At 37.5% G+C, this 26,526-nt stretch overlaps 3 protein-coding genes and 1 long non-coding RNA gene across 6 annotated transcripts; 2 read left to right on the plus strand and 2 right to left on the minus strand.

Moving 5' to 3' along the window:
- Positions 1–567: 567 nt before the first annotated feature.
- Positions 568–4,116, minus strand: LOC145161334 (uncharacterized). The gene is made up of 2 exons (XM_079080838.1): positions 1,124–4,116; positions 568–1,037 (listed from the first exon to the last, which is right to left on the minus strand). Exons 1-2 carry the CDS (start codon positions 3,981–3,983, stop codon positions 667–669), a joined length of 3,231 nt encoding a protein of 1,076 aa, XP_078936964.1. The 5' UTR covers positions 3,984–4,116; the 3' UTR covers positions 568–666.
- Positions 4,117–16,810: 12,694 nt separating this feature from the next.
- On the plus strand, positions 16,811–19,816 carry LOC145161335 (callose synthase 10-like). Its single transcript, XM_079080839.1, has 4 exons — positions 16,811–19,056; positions 19,157–19,240; positions 19,327–19,412; positions 19,624–19,816. Exons 1-4 carry the CDS (start codon positions 18,980–18,982, stop codon positions 19,668–19,670), a joined length of 294 nt encoding a protein of 97 aa, XP_078936965.1. The 5' UTR covers positions 16,811–18,979; the 3' UTR covers positions 19,671–19,816.
- Positions 19,817–19,933: 117 nt separating this feature from the next.
- On the plus strand, positions 19,934–21,447 carry LOC145157086 (uncharacterized). The gene is made up of 3 exons (XR_013737081.1): positions 19,934–20,965; positions 21,108–21,162; positions 21,241–21,447. It is a non-coding gene; the product is annotated as an uncharacterized LOC145157086 (long non-coding RNA).
- Positions 21,448–22,777: 1,330 nt separating this feature from the next.
- LOC145161336 (LRR receptor-like serine/threonine-protein kinase EFR) lies at positions 22,778–26,348 on the minus strand. Of its 3 annotated transcripts, none has more exons than XM_079080842.1 (2): positions 23,321–26,346; positions 22,778–23,254 (listed from the first exon to the last, which is right to left on the minus strand). In XM_079080842.1, exons 1-2 carry the CDS (start codon positions 25,941–25,943, stop codon positions 22,878–22,880), a joined length of 3,000 nt encoding a protein of 999 aa, XP_078936968.1. In that variant the 5' UTR covers positions 25,944–26,346; the 3' UTR covers positions 22,778–22,877. The 3 variants fall into 3 exon arrangements, with proteins under 3 accessions (XP_078936968.1, XP_078936966.1, XP_078936967.1); XM_079080840.1 differs by having other exon boundaries at positions 23,034–23,205; positions 23,321–26,348; XM_079080841.1 differs by having other exon boundaries at positions 23,117–23,235; positions 23,321–26,348.
- Between the last annotated feature and the right edge of the window lie 178 nt (positions 26,349–26,526).

Consider the following 26,526-nt stretch of genomic DNA (forward strand, 5'->3'; position numbering starts at 1 on the left):
ATACAGTCTATTTCGAGATGACTAATCTCCTGATAAAATAAGAACAATACACAATCTTTGGAATGATTTTCTCTCCTCTTTTTATCAAATGCAGGTTACAATTTATAGAAAACATGGAGTTACTGACTAGCTAAAATGAAGGAAAATATGCATGCTGAAATTAAACATGAATCCTACTTTACTGCAATTAACTTCTACTGGAAATTGAAATGAGACCAAGTCTTCAAGCACGTGACTAGAGCAAGTCGTCTAGGTTGACTGATGCACATGCTGATCTACAGATGAGATTGTATCAAAACCCTAACACAACTTCATATATTATTGGTTCTTAGTTTTGATAACTTACTCAATTTGTGCTTGGATTCTCGTAAGATTCACAGTATACGATCTTTGCTTTCTTTGTGATTTCGGCCGTAAAAACCTAACAAGGAAAATGATTAACCCTAAAATAATTGAGTTTATAAGTTTTTCGAACTTCCAAGATTTTCAATTTGACCCCAATGTTTATGTTCTCTAATTTTACCTTTAGCTTTTCATTAAAAACCGTCTAATTTTCAAAGTATACATTTATTTAACATTTCATACCATCAATTTACAAGATTCACGGAATACAAAAATACATCTGTATTTAACAATTATCACCTAAAAGCTTACTAACATGACACATCAAATATTTTGAAGCTTATCCAGAATATGTTGCAACTCATGGACAACACTTGCGATATTCATTCGTTGTGAGGAATCCACAGAGCATGATACTCCTATGTTGACAATTGAAGCAAGGCATTGCTCTATCTTATTTGCATTTGTTAATGTATATTGCTTAGAAGTAGCATCTTCTTGAAGCTTATTCAGAAGGTCATCATCAATAACTTTGGTTACAGAGTGTGGCAAGGCAATGCACGCAAACTTATGAAGGTTTAGACCTTCAGTAAAGATGTTGTCTGTAGGCCTTTTTCCTGTCATCACTTCCAATAGTAGTATTCCAAAACTATACACATCCCCACTACTTGTCATCTCATTCCCGACACCATACTCTGCAACTTATAACTTATAAGCAATTACTTTATAAAAAGCAAATACAGTAAATAAATATGGGGATCTTGGGATGCATGAATTTTACCTGGAGGTGCATATCCAATTGTTCCCCTAATGCCACTTGTGTTCTTTTGGTTTGAATTTGTTCCAGGAAATTGAGCTAAGCCAAAATCTCCAACATGGGCCACCATATCATCATCAAGTAGAACGTTGCTAGGCTTCAGGTCACAGTGAACGATGGTTGGCAGACAGTGATTGTGAAGATAATCAAGTGCAGATGCAATATCAATGAGAATATTTATTCTTTGAAGAAGATTCAGTCTTGATTTACTTACACTTGAATGCAACCAATCATGTAAGCTCCCATTGGGCATGAACTCATATACTAAAGCTTTGAAGTCATTGCCTTGAAAATCAACACTTGAACATGAAGTTATTATCTTCAATAGATTCCGGTGACGAATACTCCTCCATGCTTCACACTCCACTATAAAGCTTTTGTGAGCACCATGGTTTTGAAGATGTATAACTTTGACTGCAACAAATCTATCATCGCGATTAAGGATCCCTTTGTAAACAGAGCTGAATCCACCCTCACCAATCAAATTGGCTTCAGAGAAGCCATTGGTAGCCTTGAGAAGTTGACTGTGTGAGACTTGCATGAATCGTTTGTCCCTCAATGATTGAGAGTGAGATGCTTGGCCCTTCCTTTTCTTACATGAAGCATACACAATACATAATATGCTGAAAAGTGTGAATGGAATCAAAATGACTATTTCGAACAAAGGAAACCTTTTCTTATGTTTTTTTGTATTGCATTTGAGCAACCCAAGTTCAGTCAAGCCACCACAAAGCCTACTATTCCCGGAAACAGAGAATGCACTTGCATTGGCAAACACTCCGACCACCGGTACATCGCCCTCAAAGTCATTAAAGGACAGGTTTACATATTTTAATAAGATCAACTGTTCCAAGAATTGAGGAAATTGGCCCGATAAATTATTATGCGAAAGATCGAGGGTCGAAACTCCTTTCATGAAACTTAATGACGGTGGTACCATGCCTTGAAATGTGTTGCCTTTGAGGGATAAGAATAAAAGGCTAGTACAACCACCAATGCTACTAGGAATGTCTCCTGATAAATTGTTATCAGATAAATCCAAATAAGTCAACATCTTGAGGTCGCCAACCTCTACTGGAAGTGACCCAGACAGGTTGTTTTGAGAAAGATTTAGTCTGATGGTTAGAGATGTAAGTTGAAGAAGTTGAGTAGGTATTTTTCCACTGAGTTTATTATCATCAAGGTGCAACTCCAATAGATGATGACAATTTCCCAGGCTTGATGGAATATGTCCTTCCAATCTGTTGGAATTTAACCAAAGGCCAGTCAACAATGATAAGTTCCCGATGGCATCTGGAATTGGCCCTGAAAATTGGTTCTTATATAGGTAAGCTTCTTGTAGGTTTTGAAGCTTACCAATGGTGGAGGGGATTTTCCCTGTAAATCGGTTTTCTGTTAAAGAGAAACCGATCAAGCCGACCAGATTACCTATACTTGAAGGGAGGTTTCCATGAAAATCATTTCTATCTAAAGTTAGAATACTTATTTGATCAGAAAGATTACCAATTGATGTGGGCAGCACTCCTTGAAAATTGCAGTTACTAAGATGTAACACCTTTATTCTGCTGCAGTTCTTAAAAGTATCAATAAACTTCATATCGTCTGCTTCTCCAAATCCATAGATGTTATTACCCAAGGATACAAAATATATATCCTTTAGTTTTGCAAAGTCAATTTTCAGCTTCCCACTAAAATTGTTGTAGTTCACTTCAAGAAACCTAAGTTTCGAACAGTTAGATAACGAGGGTGGAAGAGGTCCGGTCAGTTGGTTATTCCGTAACTGAAGGAGCTCAAGATGAGGGAGCATTTCACCAAATGAAGAGGGAAGACTACCAGTAAGCTGATTCTCAGCCAAGGAAATATTAGCTAGGAGTGAAAGGTTATAAATGGAATGAGGGATGGTTCCAGATAAGTTACAAGCACCAAGGTAAAGTTGTGTTAAGCTTTTCCACTGGCCTAAGGTGTCTGGAATGCTCCCACCCAACGGATTTTCAGCAACAAAGAACGCTTCCATTGATGTTATATTCCCCAAGACAGGCGGGATTCCACCGGTTAACTTATTATCATAAACTGAAAGATAAGTAAGTTTGGAGAGGAAACTGATCTCTTTGGGTATGCTTCCAACTAGCTTGTTATCAGAAAGTTCAAGCACTACAAGGTTAGAACAAGCAGACAGGTTAGCTGGAATGACTCCGTTGAATTCGTTAGAACCAAGATAGAGGAAACGTAGTCTAGAGAGACGACCCAGTTCATGAGGAATGGTTCCATGTAAGTTACAATCTTCACAGTAAAAATCTGTTAAGCTTTTCCAATGGCCTAAGGTGTTTGGAATGCTCCCTCCAAACGAATTTTCAGAAGCAGAGAACAGTTTCATTGATGTTATATTCCCCAAGACAGGAGGGATCCCACCTGTTAACTTGTTTGTACTAGCATAAAAAAAAGTAAGTTTGGAGAGAAAACTGATCTCTTTGGGTATGCTTCCAACTAGCTTGTTATCACCAACTCCAAGGTTTTCAAGTTTAGAACAACGGGACAGGTTGGTTGGAATGAGTCCGTTGAATTTGTTGTAGTCAAGAGAGAGGTCTTGTAGCCTGGAGAGACGACCAATTTCATGAGGGATGGTTCCTTGAAAGCTGTTGTTCCAAAGAGAAAAGAAACGAAGGAAGCTGAGGTTCCCTACATAAGGAGACAACGAGCCTTCTAGCCCTTGCGACTCCAACGATACATCAATGACTCTTCTGTGGCGCTTCCCACATGAAACACCACTCCAATCACAGAAATGGAAGGAAGCATTCCATGAGATTAGTGGATCGTTGGTGATCATAGACTTGAAATGCAGCAACGCCTGCTAATCGGTCTCATTACCACCACCGGAAGCAGAGGCAGTGGAGGTAATTATTAGAGATGTAACAAGACAAGAAAAGAGGAAAGCAATATGAAAGTTCATTTTTGGAATTTGGAACTAAATTTTGGAGCACGTCAATAATTGCTGGCTTTTAAATTTATAGTCAGCTAGCTTTTGCATGTTGATTAGCATATGCTGACATGCAAATGGTGAAATGAAAGCCATCCACAAATTCCTTATCACCTTGCAGACCAAGTCAAATCGAGATTAATCCTCCTCGTCAAATAAATGATAGCAATAAATTGAGATGATGATTGATGATAAGATATTTCTTAATTATCATATTTCCAGCCATTTGTTTTATTTTTGTTTGTTTTGAACATAAGAAATAATCCAAGAGCGATTACATTGACCAACCAATCAAATAAAAAGTTAACTAAAACGATTATAAAGTTTATTGTACACATAGTACGTACAAAGCTTCAAAACAAACCCAAAGAAAGTGATATATATGAGATATCTATTTCTTTTACTTTTAATCAAAAAACACTTTCACTTGACTAAAAAAGAGGATGCCTTTCAATATTCCCTCACTAGGTTTGCAGCTGAATTCATTTGTCTACAATTAAACTACCAAATCTTAATGGAAAGGAAACGATTAATTCAAACATTAACATACCAGCAGATTACTAAATTTCCAGTGAAATGGCATACTTGCCTAGCTCCTCAAACAAAACGGTGTTTAGTCCTCAATAACTTAGACATACGTGATTGGCTTGTCGTAATTAAGTTCTTCAATTGCCTCTGTACCAAATTTAGTAAAAAATTAGGCACAAGACCAAAATAGTCATGATTGCGAAAAAAAAAAAAAATTCAACTATACTGTTTTGTAATAAACATCGATGCATTAAAAAAAAAAACCTTCTTTACTTCTATTTCACTCAAGTTAAAAAAAGAGAATGTAACAACCATATACAAGAACATTTCAAATTTTGAAATTTTCTGCAGCATCCGTCTATAATAACATGATTTGCCAAAATATGTCACATGTTTATATACATATAACATCAACCCAACGAAAGCAGGAAGTAAATTGACAAGATCAATCCTATCACATTTTTTGTCACCAATATGCCGGATGGCATGAATGAAGCTGCTCTGTTTGATCTCCTTAGAAAATACTATATATGAAGTGATTGAAGAAATGCAGACCGCCGGTTGAAATTCATCAGCCACAAATGGAACACACAACACTGATTTCATGAACAACAGAAGGTCGATTGGTTTAATCTTAAATGGGTAAAGACACGGGAACCGAATTTTCACCTGGCCGCGAATCTCTGATCTCCCCCAGGTGCGCTCCTCCTCGCTAGCTGAACAGTTTGGAAAGGTCCTGATACCTTTCTCACCTGATTCTGACGTCATCAGCTGGAATAGTTTGCATCCTAACTCGGACTTAAACTTTCATAAATTAACACAACGATGGGCGTCTTATTGGATAAAATGGGGATTCAGATTCGCGTTAGACGACGACATCTCCATACCCGAGTCCGTCCAAACAGTGGAAGTTTTGCCGAAATTCCTCAGCGATTTGGATTTCTTGGCTGGTGAAGAAAAAAACGACTTTGTAAAAAACTGCTCCTCTGATCAGTTGTGGGCCGATATCAACTCTCCACAATTTCCTCATAATTTTTCCGTTGATCAAATGGTTCGGTGGTGCCTCGAATCACCCAAAGAATAACGATATGGATCCTTTCATCTAAGATATACTTTGTAGCCCAGAGATCGACAGACCCCTCCCCTCACGTCACGGCGATACACCTTCGCCAATTTCCAACCCCCTTCTAATCCGGATCTTCTTATTGGGCCTGCAGTTTCTGCCACTTGAGCCCATCGAACACAGTCTTATATCAAATAATTCATCGTCGCCTCGCCCCAACATACGAATTCCTACAGACTACAGCCAAGGGGAAAAGGCTAACACCCCGTTCTCGAGTTCAACTTAACGAGAGAAAGGAAAGGAAATGGGTGGAAATGAGAAGAAAATAAAAGAAATTGGTGTTCCCGAGTTTCATTAAAGGAAGGAAGTGGAAGGAAGTGGAGGGAAATGGGAGGATCACTTTCCCTCCTAACTTTCCTTTCCTTTCTCTTCATTTCTCTCATGACTTTCTTTTCTCTTCTCTTCTTTTCTTTTGTTAAACTCGGGAACGAGGCGTAAAGGCAAAAGAAGAAAACAGCAGCCATTCCTCCCACCCAAATCCTACACATGCGTATCCGACTCCGCATCATTGATCAAGAGTTCCATGTCCATAGAGGTTGGAATGCTTACTGGATTCCATATATATGAATTGAAGAGGAAGAGAAACTTAGGCAAGTCACTGAAGATAATGGAGAGATGCCTGGACTTAAATGATGCAAAAAGATTCAAACACTCAGGGGTAATTAATTCTCCTTACTTTGATATGATGCCTATGGAGGTTTCGGAGCGAGGCAACATTCCAATCAAAACACATCTCAGTCCATAAACTCACAGACAATATTCAAATTAATCTGCTCTTTTCAAGATCAATGACGGTTGGATTGATTGGGTTTGTAAACCATTGGAGGTACTAGCTTCTCTCTTGTAATATGTAACTCGCTCCACCTTTTCAAGCATTTTGCTAGTTAAAATAAAATTTTCCGTTCAAAAATAAAACTATAATTCGGGCGTTACGTTGCTACATATTTTTACCAAAAATGCTATCTTCCATATAGTAGCTTCTCCTAACAAGGTATTATCAGTACTGTGTGCCTTTGCAACTCAGACTAGGATATACGTCAACAACACAAAAAGGGTTAGGTTGATTTTACACCTAGCGAGTTCAAGGATTTATATGTTAAAATGCAATATATATCCATTCACAAATAAAATTAAAATAACTGTCACGTAAACAGTTGGGTAAACATTTAACTTTAATTTGTTAAGTCAGTTAAATGTTAGTATTCACAATCTAGCAGTTTTAGTGCCACCAACTAAGTCAAATTGAAGATAATAGCCAATATAACTTTCCTTCCAATGCCCATATATTGATACATATTACTTTGCTTGTACACATAATCTATCATAATTCAACATTTCAGTTCAACAGTATGCAAGATTTCAATCAAGATAGCATATATATTAGCTTAACATGCCTTATCAAGGCAACCAAACACGTGCAAAACTTCGATTTGTGACATTTCTAGAACATACCTTACAATTTAATTCAATACAACCTAAGCAACAAGCTCAAATTCAATTTGGATATAGCATTTGATATCAGATAAATATTTTTGATCGTATAAGCGAAGTTTTCATAAACCATCTTGGTACTCAAGCTGTTGACTGGGATGTTAGGATCGTGTGATTCATCCCTAGATGTTGCCAGGTCATTATATAGATCTAGGAAAACTTATGCACTAGCATGTTCACTTCCTTAATGCACACAACAGCATCATGTAACTCATCCCCCTGATTTCTCATCCAAAACGAGCCTTACATCACTTTTAATTAGTTTCTTTCAACCAAACTCATAATCCTAAATAAATAAACATACTTATGACACTACAAAGAATATGTCATTTAGTGCATACACTTTTAATAGCATATATTTTTATGCCACTATATCAAGTTTTTTATGGCATATCTTATGTGCCACTATAAAAATTAGGGAAAATGACATATATGCCCTATTATGTTTCTAGGGTTGGTCTATTTAGTCCTGAAAGTATTTATGTTGCTTTACGAGGGCATAAGGTGAGCTATTACCTTTTCTTTTGGTCCCTTTAACCTGGAATTACCGGTAACTCATTTAATAAATTGAAAATTTCATTAAATAATATCTCTTGTGCACGTGTCCCTCCCTCCCTCTCTCTCTCACACTCATTCACACACACATAGTTTGCACCGCAATTACTTTTCTTGATAAAGAACTCCTTCAACCTCGTTGGAAAATTTATTCCCCTCACCGATATTTTTCTGGAAGTCCAAAGTTAATTGATGTTGATCAGAACCATGCTTCATCCCTTTCCATTGTGAAGTCTTGCACTGAGGATCCTCCTTCTAAGCATGTCACTTCGATGTTGACTGGTCAAATACTAATGCAGCAAGTGTTAACCCTCTCGTTTATCTTGATTTACAAGGCCTTTGTGATCCTATATCAGGCCATTTGGATTCAAATATTTTTTACCCTTTGCATTCTCAGATGTATTTGGAGTTTGGATCTTCATACCGTTGGAATAATCCGGAATATCCAATTGCTAGAGCTATTTGTTTTTTATTTTTCCTAGCTTTATCATTTCCTGCAATTTAGAGATAAAATCAATTAGTTAGTTTGTTTTTTTCTTGTATATACAAGATCATTTTTTGATGTTTACCGTGATGGGTTTTTGGGTTCAATAAAAGTCCCAACAGAAAGTTGGACAAAAATACCCCTCCATAGTTTTTCTTGATCTCTGTTTACCCCTGTTCTTTTTTCTTGCAGCTTGAATCAAGCAGTTCATAAATTACACATACCTGGGTAACCCTACAATTGATATCTCTAAAGGGAAAAATGGTCAATGATTCATATGGTAATTGACCATATGTGCAGGTCAACAGGACGCAATTTCACATGAGACATGAATTGCAATGCTATTATCTTGATGAAAATGTTATCTGGTTCCCTCATGTTGAAGACTAAGTTAAGAGTTTTGCCAACGAAGAACAAGAATGTAGCACCTGGTTTCTGGTATGTAAATTTATCTAAGTATTTTGCATTTTTAGCCTTGGACTCGGCGAGTTGTAGGCCCGACTCGCCGAGTAGAGCCGGGACATGGAACACGTTTAAGTTGGCGACTCGGCGAGTCCATATTCTGGACTCGACGAGTCCCCGCTGTCTGGTGAAACCCTAATTCCAAGGGTTTGCACCCTATTTAAACCAACCTTATGCGCCCCAAGCTCGCCCCCATTCACCCTCAGAGCCCCCTATATCGTTCTAACATCGTTCCTTGTGAAATTGAAGTGCTTGGTGTGATTTCTTGAAGACTTTGAGAGAGAAAGGAGAGTAGATCAAGAGGAGAGGAAGGAGGCCAGGCATCTTGGTGTTATTTCAGAGATTTCCTTGAGGTATAACTCAGTTTCCCTCTGTTCTCATGCTTATAGTCCCTTAGAGCTCCATTAAAGTCCTTCTTGAGCCATTTCTAAGCTTGGGTATGAACTAGGGTCTGTGATAAGCTGATTAACCTTTAGATCTAGGCATGATTGAGCTCTAGGAGCTCGGATCCACTGCCTTTATGAAGCCATATTGCATGAAAGCCCTAGATCTACTCTTTTAGTGCATTTTGAGCCCTAAAACCTTCATTGGTGTTTATTTACACGTAAAGTTGGAAACTTTACATGTTAATCAAGCCCTAGGAACCTAGATCTACGTATGGAATGAGCTGGATCCAAGCAAAATCGAGTATATATTAGTGGCATGTGGCCGACTCGGCGAGTCGTTCATCGGACTCGGCGAGTCGAGTCGCGAGTCCTCGAGTTTTCCTCTTTTCGTGTTGCTGAGTGGAGTCGTGAGTCATGGGGGGGGTGACTCAGTGAGTCGGAAGCCAGACTCACTCATGGAGGAACTCGGCGAGTCAATGCCCTGACTCGGCGAGCCTCAAGAACAGACTCGGCGAGTTGTTCATACGACTCGGCGAGTCTCAGCATAGAATGTTCTTCGGTTGAAGATGAACTCGACGAGTTGTTCATACAACTCGGCGAGTAGGATGAAGGACTAGTGGTCATCGGTTTAGAAGGAAACTCGTCGAGTCAATGCCTAACTCGACGAGTAGAGACGAGATTATGGTCAATCGAGTGGATAGGGACTCGGCGAGTTGGCAAGCCAACTCGGCGAGTCGGGTCAACTGGAAGTTGACTTTGATTTTGACTCTTGGTTTAGTGAGGGGTAAATGGTCATTTTACCCTGAGGGCGGTTAGCAGTATTTGACTGAGTGTTTTTGTGGGAATTATAGCTGGAGGATTTCCGGAGCAGCAGCAGCAGAAGTCAGTCAGTTCCCACGCAGATCAGCAGCCACTTTGAGGTGAGTTACCTTCCAGTAGCGGTGGGTCTACGGCCACAATGCCGGCCCACCAGTAGGAGTTGCATGATAGATGATTGTCTCTGTGATATTCATCTAGGGTTGTTACTACCTGTGATATGTTTATGTGCTAAAATGACATGATGCTATGTACTAGTGATTGTAGGGGGAGATAGTCCCCAGATTACCGGCCAATAGGGTCGAAGGGGCGGTCGTGCCCAGCCATGCTAGATAGATTATGTGATAAATGTGTTATGTGGTAGTAGTAAGGGGGTGAAATAGTTCCCAGTACCCGGTCGAGAGGACCGAAGGGGAGACCAGCACCCAGATATGCTAGTCAGTACCCGGTCGAGAGGACCGAAGGGGAGGCCAGCTCCCAGATATGCTAGACAGTACCCGGTCGAGAGGACCGAAGGGGAGACCAACACCCAGATATGCTAGTCAGAACCCGGTCGAGAGGACCGAAGGGGAGGCCAGCTCCCAGATATGCTAGACAGTATCCGGTCGGGAGGACCAAAGGGGTAGGTCGGGCACCCAGATATGCCGGACAATATATGTATGTTATGTAACTGTATGGTAGGTGGTATGATGGGGGAACTCACTAAGCTTTGTGCTTACAGTTTATAGTTTTGTTTTCAGGTACCTCTTCGTCGAAGGGGAAAGAGCTGGCGCGGTAGCGGCACATCATACACACACATTGATTTTCGCATCATGAGTTATTCTGGGATTTGTACTCTGACATTATTATGTTTTTATAAAATGGTTTCCGGACACGCGACATTTTTATGAAATGATATGATCAGTGAATGTTTTATTTCTAATGTTTGCTAAGTATATGTTTCAAAAATGAAATTTTTTTGGCTCGTATTTTGGGATGTTACAAAGAACTATGAAACAACAATGGCTATTCATTGGCATCTGGGAATGAAGTGAACTCTAGGAATGATGTGAACTCGAAAATGAATTGGGTATGGGTATTGATTGTGATATTGTTTTGTTCTTATTTTATTGTTGTTGGAATGAAAAACACGAGGATTTGGAATTCGTATAACGACGTCATTAGCGTCTCGATGGTTAATTGATGAAAATATTTTTGGGTTCTTTCAATGGTTCTTGAAAGAAGATGGACTTTCAAATTCTATTGACTGGTTTTGTTTGGTTTTGAGTTTCGATTCGATGGAAGATGAAGATGTGTCCAAGTTATTTTATGTTGATGAACTTGATTCGAAGAGACGATGAACATATCGAAATTGATTTTGAAGGGAGTAAGAAGGGAAAATGACATAAATGCCCTACAACGGTAGCGTATGAGAAGAGAAGTTGTAGATCGACATTAGAATGGTAGTAAGAAGGCTCTCTCTGTTGGACGATTTAGAAATGGGAAAAAGTGGTGGGAAGAAGATGAATAGTACTAGGTTAAGGAATAATTGGTCAACAAACATCTGATGTGGCAAAGGGGTAACCGGATGACCCCTTCATTTTGCCCAAAAGGACCTAATCGACCCGACAAAGTGTAATTCGTTCCCTTATAAAGCCACAAAATAAGTTAAGTGGCTAAATGGGTAAACCCTAGAAACATAATTGGACATATATGTCATTTTCCCTAAAAATTAAAAGCTTTAGTGGCATTTAACAATTTGTGTCACTAATATCCATAGTTATTAGTGGCACAATGATAGAAAATGACATTAAAAATATATATATTGTGTTATGCAATTTATTAAATATCACAAATTTTTTTATTGTAATATATAATTTTCTTTTTATATATATATTTTTGCCACTATATATCGAGCCACCTTTAGTGGCATTTAACAGTATTATATGTGTTTGCCTTTTGTCTATATACGCATAATCCTACTCCTCTTTGAATTTAATACGATTCGAGGATTAGGGTTTTGTTTTGTGCCACTAAAAGACCCAAAAGTAATTGAAGACGGTAACACGTTAGCTGAAATCTCGTTTCCCCTTTCACGCTCTTCTCGATCACTCCATGCCTAATATTATTGCCCTTCACAAGCTCTTTATATTCAAGAGCCCCACCCCACCATCGTTGGACTCTGACATCAAGTTGCAGAAAGACAATCACAAGTTGATTTGATCGTCATTCACAAGTTGAAATTCGATTATGATTTTGTTTCTGGTTGCGCTGATTTGATCGTCATTCACAACTTGCTCAGAGCCGAGAGCCTCACGACCATAAGACTCGGGCTACAAGTTGCTGAACATCACATATCAGAATTAGGTTTCAAACATCACGTATTCTAAATTCTAAAACTCCGTTGTCCAAATTCCAGGTTCTCGTTCAACTATTACCTGTTTCAATACGATTATAATTTTGTATCGGAATTTGAACCCTTGGCTTCCTTATAACTTGAGGCTGAATACTTATTTCTTGTTATGTGATTTAACATTCTGAAAGACTAACAATAATATGTTAGTCCTTGTTTCTTTACAATTATCTGTTGCACACACCACTATAAGCTTGTTGCTAGTCTTTCCCAAAGCAGTGAGAACAATCACAGGATTCTCTTCAAGATAACTGAGGATGAGTTCATCTATCTCTTTCATCTTATCTGCTGAGGCTACAAATATCAATTCATCATTAGTGGTCCGGTATGCATCATTCTAAAAAATTAATTGGTGATTAAATTATTTTGCATAGTTTATATGCATAGGCCGCCAATTGGAGACAAGAAGGATTTGATTTACCATTTTTCTTTTTTTAGATATAGAGGGAGAAAAAACGAGTAATATCAATTGATGGATGTATACTATTCAATTGTTTAACACTTGAACCAGAGTCTATTTACAAAATCATACAACAACTTTAAGCTTACTGCCACTACCACTACCATTACCATACAACAACAACTTGAACCAGAGTCTATTTACAAAATCATACAACAACTTTAAGCTTACTGCCACTGCCACTACCACTACCACTACCACTACCACTACCATTACCATACAACAACTCCTTCTCCCTTGTAGATCTTGTTTCCTTTGTGTTCTTTGTGGATGCAGATCTTAATTAAGGAGATCCCTGATACTCATGCAAATTTTAAATTGTTGTGATTAATTTTCTTTCTATTACTTTCTAGGGTTGATTTTGTTAGGCTCGACACACGAGAATCACACGAACATACAACACACAACACACGCTAAACTCAAGAACAACAAGATTTATAGTGGTTCGGTCCAATCTCCGACCTACGTCCACTCTCGGTAACTAGGAGTTTATATTTCTTGGTGCTAATCTGCACTCACTCTGTGTTTTTTCTTTCACGCATTTTACAATACAAATGAGATTCATATATATAGAGTCTGAAATGATAATTAGACAAGAAAAGCAGACCATGAAACATGCAAACGGGAAAACTGGATCACCTCTCCTTTTTCACTTTTGACTTGCTTTTCAACCACTAATATTTGAGTGGTATCATGATTTATGCCACTAATATTTGAGTGGCTTCACCTACTCAACAATCTCCCACTTGAAGCCACGGAATAATCTTCACATGTGCTTCAACTGTGCATTTGAATTTCTGTAAAACGCTTTTGATCTTGATTTCATCCTAGTTACCCGACCTTCTCTTCAATTATCCTGAAGGCCAGTTGAAGCTATGCAAAGCTTCAACTTCTCTAAGGTGACAACCTTAGTCAACATATCAGCTGGGTTTTCAGTTCCTTTGATCTTATTCAACTTCAGAGTGCCATCATTAATTCTTTCTCTGATGAAGTGATATCTCAGCTGTATGTGCTTTGTCTTCGAATGAAAGACGGGATTCTTTGCAAGATGAATTGCACTTTGATTGTCACAGAATAGTTCACAATTATCTTGTTCTTTGCCAAGTTCGATGAGAAAATTCTTCAACCATATAAGTTCTTTGTTTGCTTCAGCAACTGCCATATACTCTGCTTCTGTGGTTGAAAGAGCAACACTTTTCTGTAGTTTGGACATCCAACTTACCGCAGTGCCTTCCACTGTAAAGACATATCCGGTGGTGCTTTTGTATGATTCTTTGCAACCACCAAGGTCTGCATCCGCAAAACCCTTCAGAATAACATCTTTCCCCTTAAAATGTAATGCCACTTTTGAAGTCCCCTTCAAATATCTTAGCAGCCATTTAACTGCTTCCCAATGTTCTCTCCCCGGATTGGACATAAATCGACTAACAACTCCCACTGCATGAGCTATATCTGGTCTCGTGCATACCATTGCATACATGAGGCTACCAACTGCGGATGCATAAGGAACTTTAGCCATTTCTTTCTTGTCATCATCTGATCTGGGTGACTGAGCTTTAGAAAGCTTAAAGTGACTTCCCAAAGGTGTGCTTCTGATCTTGGCATCTTTAAGGCTGAATTTCTCTAATACTTTCTTAATGTACTTTTCTTGAGATAGTGTTAAAGAACCATCTTTGTTTCTGAATATACTCATCCCGAGTATTTGCTTTGCAGCTCCCAAGTCTTTCATTTCGAACTCTTCAGACATCTGTTTCTTCAACTTGTTGATCTCTGACATGTCTGAACCTGCAATCAACATATCGTCTACATAGAGTAGTAGAATGATATAAGAACCCTTAAACTTCTTGATGTAACAACAATGATCATTGTCACATCTCTTGTAACCAACTCTTCTCATGAAGTTATCAAACTTCAAATACCATTGTCTGGGTGCTTGTTTCAGACCATACAAACTCTTCTTCAGTTTACATACTAGGTTTTCTTTGCCTTTAACCTGAAAACCCTCAGGTTGTATCATGTAAATGTCTTCATTTAGGTCACCATGTAGGAAAGCTGTCTTGACATCTAGTTGCTCTAGATGCAAGCCCTCTGCTGCTACAATACTGAGAACCAGCCGAATAGTAGTCATTTTCACCACTGGAGAAAAAATTTCATTGAAATCAACTCCCTCTTTTTGTTGAAACCCCTTGACTACTGATCGGGCTTTGTACCGTTTGGTACCATCATGTTCATCCTTGACCCTGAAAACCCATTTATTTTGAAGAGTCTTCTTCCCAACTGGAAGCTTTGTTAAGTGCCAAGTCTTGTTCTTCTCAAGCGACTTCATTTCATCTTTCATTGCTAGTTCCCACTGCAATGAATCTTTTAACCTCTTAGCTTCAGAGTAACACTGGGGTTCACCATTTTCTGTCAGGAGAATATAGTTGACAGATGGTGAGTATTTTTGTGGTGGTCTGATGACTCTGGAAGATCTTCTTAGTTGGACTTGAGGTGTGACCGGAGATTCTGGAGTTGGAGGACTAGTTTCTTCATCTTCAGAATCATTACTGGAATTATCCCCTGAGCTCCCACTGTCAGTTGAATCATCGCCAGATTCAGGGATTTCGACTGGAGCTTCTTTCTTCTTTTCAACACCTTCAAACTCAACATACTCCTTCTGATCTTCTGGACTTTTGTTGTTTCTGTCTTTGTATAACTCGGCTTCGTTAAAGGTGACATTCTTGCTTCGGATTATCTTTCTGCTTTCACTATCCCAAAGCCTGTAACCCATTTCATCTGACCCATAACCAATGAATGTGCACTTCTTGGTCTTTGAATCAAGTTTATCTCTGTCACCATCTTTTAACAAACTGTAAGCAGTACTACCAAAGACTTTCAGGTGTTTGAGACTTACTTCCTTCCCTTGCCACATTTCTTCTGGTAATTTAAAATCCAAGGGAAAACACGGTGAACGATTGATCAAGTAGGCAGCAGTGTTAACTGCATCGGCCCAGAACGTCTTGGGTAAACCGGCATTCAACCTCATGCTTCTAGCCCTTTCATTTAGAGTTCTATTCATTCTTTCAGCAATACCATTCTGCTGAGGGGTTCCTGGGACCGTCTTGATCATCTTTATCCCTTGCTTGGCACAATAGTCAACAAACTCCTTGCTTATGTATTCACCACCATTATCCGACTTCAGGCACTTTACCTTCAAATCAGTTTCATTTTCAACAGCAGATTTCCATATCTTAAAAGTATCAAATACATCAGATTTATTTTTAAGAAAATAGACCCATACCTTGCGTGTTGAATCATCAATAAAGGTAACATAGTAGTTTGAACCTCCTAGAGATGAAACTGATGTTGGTCCATATACATCTGAGTGAACAAGCTCCAACTTCTGAGCTTTCGGTGTCTTCCCCTTCTTAACAGAAGTGACCCGCTTTTGTTTCCCGAGAACACATGATTCACGAAATTCTGTTTCCACTTTCTTCAAGTCTGGAAACTTCCCATTTTGAGCCAACATCTTCAATCCCTTACTGGTCATGTGTCCGAGTCGTTGATGCCACAATTTAGATGGACTCGAATTGGCAGTTACGGCATGAACACCATCACTGGGTATCTCTACCATGTATAGAGTACCTTTCTTCTTTCCTTTTGCAATCACCAAGTTACCTTTGATCACTTTCCATTGTCCACCCCCAAAGTGAACATGAAACCCTTCATCATCCAATTTACCAACTGAAATCAACTTTCTCCTCAAGTTTGGGATAACCCTGACATCTTTCAATGTCCACGTGGTTCCCATAGAGGTCTTCACATCTACATCTCCAATACCCGTAATATCAAGCACTTGATCATCGGCCAAACTAACTTTGCCAAAATCACCTGTTCGTAGGTTTTTGACCGTATCTAGACATGAGAAAGCGTGGAAAGAAGCGCCTGAATCCATAATCCAGGATTCCTCTGAATTCTCAACACTACATATGAGAAATTCTCCTGATTCTTCTGAGGATACACTGTTTACTTCTTTCTTTTCAGCTTTTGATTTTGGACACTGGTTTCTGAAATGACCTTTTTCTTTGCAATTCCAACATTCACTATCCTTCCGGTTTTTGGACTGCCCCCTTTTTCTGGACTTTGATCTGCCTCGACTACGTCCTCTTTCGTTTCTTCTTCCTCTACTTTCTGTATGCAATAAAGAACTAGAATTAGAAGTCTCACCATTGCTTCTCCGTCTGATATCTTCATTTACAATCAAGTCACGAATGCTCTCGAAAGCGAGTTTGATAGTGCCGGATGCACTACTAACAGCTGTGACTGTGCCTGACCAACTATCGGGCAAAGATGATAAAAGGAGGAGTGCTTGTACTTCATCTTCAAACTTTATTGCAACTGAGGCTAAACGAGAGATAATCGAGTTAAACTCATTTATGTGAGCGGTAACTGACATGCCCTCCTTCATCTTGGTGTTAACTAATTGTTTGATGAGAAACACTTTGTTGGAAGCGGATGGCTTCTCGTACATGTTGGACAAAGCCTTAAATACTCCATAAGTAGTTGTTTCATTGACAATGTTATACGCAACACTCTTCGCCAATGAAAGCCTAACTACACCCAAGGCTTGTCTGTCCAACAGCTTCCATTCGTCATCGTACATTTCATCTGGTTGTTCGCCCAACATGAGTAAATGCAAACTTTTCTGGTACAACAAGTCTTCAATTTGCATTTTCCAAAATCCATAATCGGTTCCATCAAACTTGTCAATCTTGATTTTACCATCTTCTGCCATTTTGTAATTTTCTGAAACTTCAAGGGCTAAACTGCAACTTTCTGAAAGTTTAGGGGCTAAGCTGCAATTTTCTGAAAGTTCAGGGGCTAAACTGCAATTTTCTGAAAGTTCAGGGGATAAACTACAATTTTCTGAAAGTTCAGGGGCTAAACTGCAATTTTCTGAAAGTTCAGAGGCTAAACTGCAATTTTCTGAAAGTTCAGGGGCTAAACTGCAATTTTCTGAACGTTCAGGGGCTAAACTGCAATTTTCTGAAAATAATAAAAAAAAACTAGACAAAGCGTGCGTTTGCTTTGCGTGTGCGTTTCTTTTGCTTTTCAAATGCTTTTCCACTGCATGCGTAGCTTTTGGTGGAAAGATCCACTTGTTATTTATTTATTTTTTCTTTTGTTTCCACTGAGCACCACGAGAATCAGTATTCTTCTCCACAAGAAAAAATTGCTTCTCTACAATCCATTTCTTTTCTTCTTTCTTAAAAAAAGAACACCGTCTTTCCTTCTTCCTCGAGAGTCGGAATTGGTTCACGACGACGGAACCTACGGCGGGTTGAACGGTCGGCAGCGGCTGACGATGGTTTCTGATCGGAGCACTAGTTCCGATTCTCACAGGTAAGCGACTTCCTTCTTCACCTCAGCTGGTTCGTGTGAAACGATCAAGAGCCACAGCTCTGATACCAATTGTTAGGCTCGACACACGAGAATCACACGAACATACAACACACAACACACGCTAAACTCAAGAACAACAAGATTTATAGTGGTTCGGTCCAATCTCCGACCTACGTCCACTCTCGGTAACTAGGAGTTTATATTTCTTGGTGCTAATCTGCACTCACTCTGTGTTTTTTCTTTCACGCATTTTACAATACAAATGAGATTCATATATATAGAGTCTGAAATGATAATTAGACAAGAAAAGCAGACCATGAAACATGCAAACGGGAAAACTGGATCACCTCTCCTTTTCCACTTTTGACTTGCTTTTCAACCACTAATATTTGAGTGGTATCATGATTTCTGCCACTAATATTTGAGTGGCTTCACCTACTCAACAGATTTGTTTTTGCATATTATTCTAATTGTATTCATTACATCATGCATATTCTTCTTTACAAATTACAGGTCCAAGAACCTTATATCAAGTTTGACTTTTGAGTTAAACAAACTTTCAGTTGCGAAATAATAATCTTCCGTTTTTGTGTATAAGAATTGAAGTAGGAGAGATTATTGCATTGCATTTACTTAGATGTGGCGTCCCACATTGTGCAAAAATCAAATTTGTGATTGTTTTTACTCGTGGAAATACTTTTCATACAATTGAAATGAATCATGATAATTAATTTTGAGGAAACTTTAAAGATGAGGAAACTTTAAAGATGAGGAATCTTCAACAAGAATTCCATGCATATCATGGTATCATTCTTGGTGTCAGGGAGCATGTTTTTACAGAAAGGTATAAATATTAAATAAAAATAATAATGTACTGAACTTACATACAAACACACCCACACACATACTCATACACAGTTTAATGTTTTGAACCATTTATGCAGTGTTTCTTCTTTAGCATCATTCTTGTCCAATCATGAAACTACTTTTGTAACTCTTGGACAACGTGTTCTTGCAAGTCCTCTAAAGTAAGTTCAAAATTATTTAAACCTTTTTTTGTTCTTTATCCTAGGGTTAATTTTGGTATTTTGGTATTTTTTTGAAATATTTTCAGGGTTCGCATGCATGATGGATATCCTGATGCGTTTGATAGAGTGGTCCATATAACTCAAGGTGGTATTAGTAAAGATATTTACGCAGGTATGTATAAAAATAATAATATATTCACTCTTTATTTCTTATTTTCTTATTTTTCTTAATATATTTGATATAACCTTTAAAATTGATTTTTTTTAGTTTAACTTTGCGTCAAGGAAATATCACACACTGAGAATACATCCATGTATTTATTATTTTTGTCAAATAAAAAACAATTGTTTTTAATATTTTTTGACTTTAAAATGTTGTGAAGGATGTAAAGGGACGAGATGTTGGGCTGAATCAGATTGCTCTGTTTGAAGGAAAAGTAGCTGGAGGAAATGGGGAGCAGGTTCTTAGTAGGGATATGTACAAACTTTGTCAACTCTTTGGCTTATTCCAGATCATTTCCTTCTATTTTACAACAGTTAGATTTTACTTTTGCTCCATGGTAGTATCGTACACTACACACTTTTTTGATTAACTTATATTAATTTTTAAAAAAACTTTCCTAACAACTTTTGTGTTTTGATATGCAGTTAGAAATGATCACCATGTACGCATTTTTTTTTATTGAAAAATGTATTTGGCAAGTTTTAATTTTTTTATGTAAAGCTTCTCATTAGTGTTTTATCTAATTTTCATATATTTTTAGGCATTCAATCTAGAGCTGATTGCCAAATTTCTCAACAACACTGCTCTAAATACAGCCTTGATTACACAGTTTTTGTTCCAGATTTGTGTATTTACTGTTTTACCCATGGTTTTGGGTTTCATCTTAGAATTGGCATTCTTAAGGGTATGCTCGTCTTTTGCATGTAGATTGTTATTTACATAAATATATTTCTTTTTAAACCTTTTTTTTTAAAAAAAGTTCTCAGTTTTTATCTCTATTTTGTATTGTTCTTTACATTTTCTCTTGGGACAGGAACACATTACTTTGGTAGAAAAACTCTTCATGACAGTGCAAAGGATTGTTTTTTATTTTTTATTTTTTATTTTTACTTTCTCTATAATCATGCATGCAACTGGTACTCTCTAAGTCTTTCTTTCTCATATCCACTCTCTCTTTCTAGTTTTAATGTCTTTTTATAATCAAGGTGGATTAGTTGGTTCATGGCCATTTCATGGCTTTTTGCTCCTTGTTTAATCCATCTAGTGTCGAGTGGTAGAAGTGAGTTCTTTTATTCTTTTTAAAATTTATGCATCATTTTTTACATTTTATACCAACACATTTACCTTGTTTTATTTTTATCATTTTTAGGACAATAGAAGATAACGAGCATTCTTGTCATGATTTTGTATCGAAAAGTTAGCTGTAAAAACTGGTGATATTGACAACATATTTTGAACATCATTTGTTTGATATTTATTTTAATGATTTTACATGCATACAACTATAATGCCTTGATTATTGCTAGCTTGTGGTCCCTTGTGTTTTGTGTATGTTAAACATTATGTTTGTATTTTGTTTTTTGTTTTTTTTTACTTTATTTCTCTTCATGCTAATATATATGTTTGAATTGCAGATCTATCTTTTAGACATCCACATATTTTACATTAATATATTTTTTGTTGTTGGTTTCTTGCTTGGAGCTAGAGACTGTCTTGGTGAGGTAAATTTACCTTTTCGTCCTTGTGTACTCACATAATGTGTAAACCTCATTAGAAAGACATGCATACTTCTTAAGAAACTAATTCATAATCTATATTTCCATATCTACTAAAAACTAATTTGTTTTTTCTTAATGCTTTCAGATTAGGTCTTTGAGTTCTGTCCACAAAAACATTGAGAGGTTCCTCTTTCTAACAGGTTTTCTTGATCTCTTTCTGTGACATAATTTGTTGAATTATATTTTCTGTTATATTAATATTTAATTATACTTTGTAGGAATTCTCTTAAGGTAATTAATCAGGTTCTTGTAAAAGAGAAGTTTGATGCTGCTAGATATTAACCGTTCTAGAATGAGATTGTAAAGAATCTTAGAGAAGAAGATTATATTAGTAATTTGTGAGTTTTTGACTTCTATTACATGACTCTTGTTAGGTGAAATACTATAATTTTGCCATCATATTTTGATGTATTTTGTTATTTTTTGCGTACTATAAATTAATTATTCATTTTATTTTATTATTAAAGATAAAAATTATATAGATATAAATAGCTTAAATTATAGATTATCATATTTACGGATACAAAATATGACACAAAATATATTTTAAATATTTTTTTGTATGGTGGCAAATAGAAAAATACCACTAAAATCATAAAATATGTAACCAAAATTTGAAAAAAATAATTCAATCACGTGAGTTTTTAGTGGCACAAAATATGTGCCACAAAAAACGTTTTTTCTATTGTGACAAATAAATAAATGCCACAAACTATATTTTTTATTGTGGCAAATAAAAGTGTCACTAAAATCTTAAAATCTTAAAATGTGTAACTAAAAGTAGCATGAATTCTTCAATAATACAAGCATTCAATGGCATAAAATATCTGCCATAAAAAACTTTTCTTGTATTGCGACAAACAAAAAAATGCCACTAAAGCCTAAAAAATTGTAGCGGCAAAAACAAAATGTGTCACTAAAGGGTTTTAGTGGGAGCGTTTCTAGTGGCACATATTATATGTGTCGCGGATTCTTTGAAATGCCTTTAATGGCATTTTTTTTTTGTTTTTAGTGGCACTTCTTGTGTGCCACTAAATGACATATATTTTGTAGTGTGACATCAACTTATCTACCTCAACTTTACATATCTCATCTTCAGTGATAATCAGTATATGCTTGCCAATTGTCACATTATAATTCAAACTCATTAACAACTGATTTCATGAAGCACATTTGATTCCAATCCCTAGTATCAGTTTTTTTTTTTTGAAAAAAAAATATCTAATTTATTCCTTCCTAAACTACTTCTTAATTTCACCTATATCCACAACGGAACTTGAACCCTCAATCTCAATGAGGGAGGGCAACACCGGATACCAATGAGGGAGGGCATGCAACACCAGATACCGCTACTGCTCGGCTAGGAGCCTTTTGGTAATCCCTAGTATCATTTATCGCTAATTATAATTAGCAAGAATTAGTCAATATATATTATACCAAAACAGTGCATCTATCTCAAACCTGTGACCACAAATTCGATCCTTCAATCTATTCCACAACAGAGAACGCTAATCCAGTTGATTATATCAACAGATAGTTCTTAGTCCTGATAATCTCAATTCGTTATTCGGTTCTCACAACAAAGTCGTTCCTGTCTTTTTGATCTCTACCGCCAAAAAGTCATGATGAAAAGAAATATATTTAATAATTGGGTTTATGTACTTTTCAAACTTTATTAAGACTACAAATCTATTTCTTCAAATGTACTTCAAAATGTTATGGCTACCTTAAGATCACCATATTTTTAAAAAGAAAACCCCAATTCCATTTATTTCATATTTTATTCCAACAATTACATACACAAATATATCCGTATTAATCAATCAACACCCAATATATTGACTAACGTGACACCTCACATATTTTGAAGCTTATCCAGAATATGTTGCAACTCATGGACAACATTTTCGATATTCATCCGTTGTAGTGGGGACTCCATGGAGCATGATACTCCAATCTTGACAGTTGAAGACAAACATTCCTCTATTTTCTTTGCATGTGCTGATGTATATTGTGTAGCAATAGCATCCTCTTGAAGAAAATTCAGAAGATCATCATCAATAACATCAGTTACATGGTCTGGCATGACCATGTCTGCAAACTCATGAAGGCTAAGGCCTTCGTTAAAGATGTTGTCTGTGGGCCTCTTCCCTGTCATCACCTCCAACAATAGTATTCCAAAACTGCAGACATCTCCACTACTTGTTATCTCACTCCCAACAGCAACATATTAACAATTAGTTTAGAAAATTGAACACCATAAATAAATATAAGCATATGGGAATACATGAATTTTACCTGGTGGTGCATATCCAATTGTTCCTCTAATGCCACTTGTGCTGTTTTGGTTTGAATTTGTGCTGTTTTGGTTTGAATTTGTTCCAACATGGGCCACCATATCATCATCAAGTAGAATATTGCTAGGCTTCACGTCACAGTGAACGATGGTTGGTAGGCAGTGATTGTGAAGATAATCAAGTGCGGATGCGACATCAATGAGAATCTTTATTCTTTGAAGAAGATTCAGTTTGGATGCACTTGCAGTTGAATGCAACCAATCATTTAGACTCCCATTGGGCATGAACTCGTATACCAAAGCTTTGAAGTCATTTCCTTGAAAATCAACACTTGAACACGAAGTTATAATCTTCAATAGATTCCGGTGTCGAATACTTCGCCATGCTTCACACTCTGCCATAAAGCTTTTGTGAGCACCTCGGTTTTGAAGATGTATGAGTTTGACTGCAACAATTCTATCAACATGATCACCAAGGACTCCTTTATAAACAGAGCTGAACCCACCCTCACCAATCAAATTGTCCTCGGAGAATCCATTGGTAGCCTTTAGAAGTTGACCATATGATACTTTCATGAACCGTTCGTCCTTTGATGATAGAGATAGTTGGCCCTTCCTTTTCTTACACCAAACATATGCAAAACATGATATGGTAAAAAGTGTGGATGCAATCAGAATGAATATGACGAACAAAGGAAACCTTTTTTTATGTTTATCATGTGTCTCCTTGCATTTGGGCAACCCAAGTTCAGGCAAGCCACCACAAAGCCTACTATTTCCCAAAACAGAGAATGCGCTTGCATTGGCAAACACACCTTGGATTGGTACTTCACCCTCGAAATCATTAAAGGATAGTTTTACATATTCAAATGAGAACCGTCGCAAGAATTGAGGAATTTGTCCCGATAACTTATTATGAGAAAGATCGAGTGTTGAAACTCCTCTCATGGAGATTAATGACGAAGGTACCATGCCTTGAAAGAGGTTACCTTTGAGGGATAAGAATACAAGGCTAGTGCAGCCACCAATGCTATTGGGAATGTTACCTGATAAATTATTATTAGACAAATCTAGAGAAGTCAACATGTTGAGGTCTCCAACCTCTGTTGGAAGTGACCCAGACAGGTTGTTTTGAGAGAGATCTAATGCTATGGTTAGAGATGAAATTTGAAGAAGTTCTTTAGGTATTCTGCCACTGAGTTTATTCTCTTCAAGGTACAACTCCAATAGATGGCTACAATTTCCCAGGCTTGATGGAATATGCCATTCCAATCTGTTGGAACTTAAATCGAGTCTAGTCAATAATGACAAGTTCCCGATGGCATCCGGAATGGGCCCTGAAAACTGATTCTCATATAGATAAGCAAGTTGTAGCTTTTGAAGCTTACCAATGGTGGAGGGGATTTTTCCCGTGAATCGGTTCTTCCGTAAATATAATGTGGTCAAGCCTACTAGATTACCTATTCCTGATGGGAGGTGTCCATATAAACAATTTCCTCCTAGATCTAGATAAGAAAGTTGATCAGAAAGATTACCAATTGATGTTGGCAACACTCCTTTTAACTTGCACCTACGAACATCTAATGTATCTAATTTGCTGCAGTTTTTTAAAGAATCAATAAACTTCATATCATCAGCTTGTCCGGATCCATAGATGTTATCACCTAAGTCTAAAAAGACGAGATCTTTTAGACCAGCAAAGTTGATTGTCAACTTCCCCCTAAAATTGTTGTTGTTCACTTCGACAAGTTGTAATTTGGAACAATTAGATATCGAGGGTGGAAGAGGTCCAGTCAGTTGGTTACCCCATATCTGAAGGTACTCAAGATGAGGGAGCATTGCACCTAACAACGAGGGAAGAGTACCAGTAAGCTGATTCTCAGCCACGGAAAAATGAGTAAGGAGTGAGAGGTTAAAAATGGAATGAGGGATGACTCCAGATAAGTTACAAAGACCAACGCCAAACTCTATTAAGCTTTTCCATTGGCCTAACGTGTCCGGAATGCTCCCACCCAACGGATTGTAGGCTATGGAGCACACTTCCATGGATGTTATGTTCCCCAAGGCAGGGGGGATTCCACCTGTTAAGTAATTAAATCCAACTGCAAAAAGAGTAAGTTTCGGGAGGAAACTGATCTCTTCAGGTATGCTTCCGACTAAATTGTTATAATAAAGTCTAAGCTCTTCAATGTTAGAACAACCAGACAGGTTAGTTGGAATGACCCCGTTAAATTTGTTATGGCCAAGATTGAGGATCCGTAGCCTGGATAGACGGCCCAGTTCAGGTGGGATCATTCCTTCCAAGCTGTTGTTTGCGATAGAAAAGAAATGAAGGAAGCTGAGGTTCCCTACATATGGAGACAACGACCCTTCAAGGTCTTGCGAATACAGTCGTAGAGCAGTGACTCTTCTGTGTCGCTTCCCACATGAAACACCACTCCAATCACAGAAATGAAAGGAAGCATTCCATGAACTTAGAGCTTCATGTGGATCATGGGTGATCATCAACTTCAACTGCAACAAAGCCTGATAATCGGTTTCATTACCGCCACCCGAAGCAGAGATAGTGGCTGTAATCAGAAATATAACAAGACTAGAAAAGAGGAAAGCAATACTAGATTTCATTTTTTGTGTTGGATTAAACCCTCACTCCCTGATATGCTTCTGCATACGAAAGAAGAGAAAAAAACGGACCAACTGTTGGGACTGTATCACACGAAGAGAAGGAGAAGAAAAAAAGATTTTGGTGCGAATTTCTGTGTGTTTTTCTCATTCATAAAACTAAAAAAAGGGGTGGGGCAAGTCTCATTGACTGCTACATCTTGCCCACGCTTACAAACAAACACAACATGCAATATATATAGAAAGGCCACCACTCCTATACTAACTTACAAAACCGTATAGCCGACACTACTACTTAATCAATACTTTTAAGTTTTAAATGCTAAATAACAACCCGTGACTTATTCCTAAAGAAAAGACAGCACTCTCCATTTTCCAAATACCCGGTCACCTTTTATTGACTAAAGTCAGAATTAAACCCTACATTTTGTGGAACAAATTATTGGAGTACAAGGATAACTACATGCTTGGTTTCAGATTTATACTCAGTTTTTGCATATTGTTAACGTACGAGACATGTAAATGGTGAGATGATCGTCATCCACAAATGACTTATCACCTTGACCAAGATAAATTTTTATTTATT

Source organism: Lactuca virosa, chromosome 2 (genome assembly GCF_052849685.1).
Source record: "Lactuca virosa cultivar CGN04683 chromosome 2, Lactuca_virosa_CGN04683_v6, whole genome shotgun sequence".
Taxonomy (NCBI): Eukaryota; Viridiplantae; Streptophyta; class Magnoliopsida; order Asterales; family Asteraceae; genus Lactuca; species Lactuca virosa.

What these genes read in the sequence shown, in the direction of transcription:
- LOC145161336 (XM_079080842.1), bottom strand. Translation starts at nt 25,943, where the DNA reads ATGAAATCTAGTATTGCTTTCCTCTTTTCTAGTCTTGTTATATTTCTG. An exon ending in AATTGGATATGCACCACCAG is followed by an intron (nt 23,255 to 23,320) that starts GTAAAATTCATG and finishes AAACTAATTGTT; the next exon opens with AATATGTTGCTGTTGGGAGT.
- LOC145161335 (XM_079080839.1), top strand. Translation starts at nt 18,980, where the DNA reads ATGAGGAATCTTCAACAAGAATTCCATGCATATCATGGTATCATTCTT. An exon ending in GAGCATGTTTTTACAGAAAG is followed by an intron (nt 19,057 to 19,156) that starts GTATAAATATTA and finishes CCATTTATGCAG; the next exon opens with TGTTTCTTCTTTAGCATCAT. An exon ending in GTTCTTGCAAGTCCTCTAAA is followed by an intron (nt 19,241 to 19,326) that starts GTAAGTTCAAAA and finishes AAATATTTTCAG; the next exon opens with GGTTCGCATGCATGATGGAT.
- LOC145161334 (XM_079080838.1), bottom strand. Translation starts at nt 3,983, where the DNA reads ATGATCACCAACGATCCACTAATCTCATGGAATGCTTCCTTCCATTTC. An exon ending in AATTGGATATGCACCTCCAG is followed by an intron (nt 1,038 to 1,123) that starts GTAAAATTCATG and finishes TATAAGTTGCAG; the next exon opens with AGTATGGTGTCGGGAATGAG.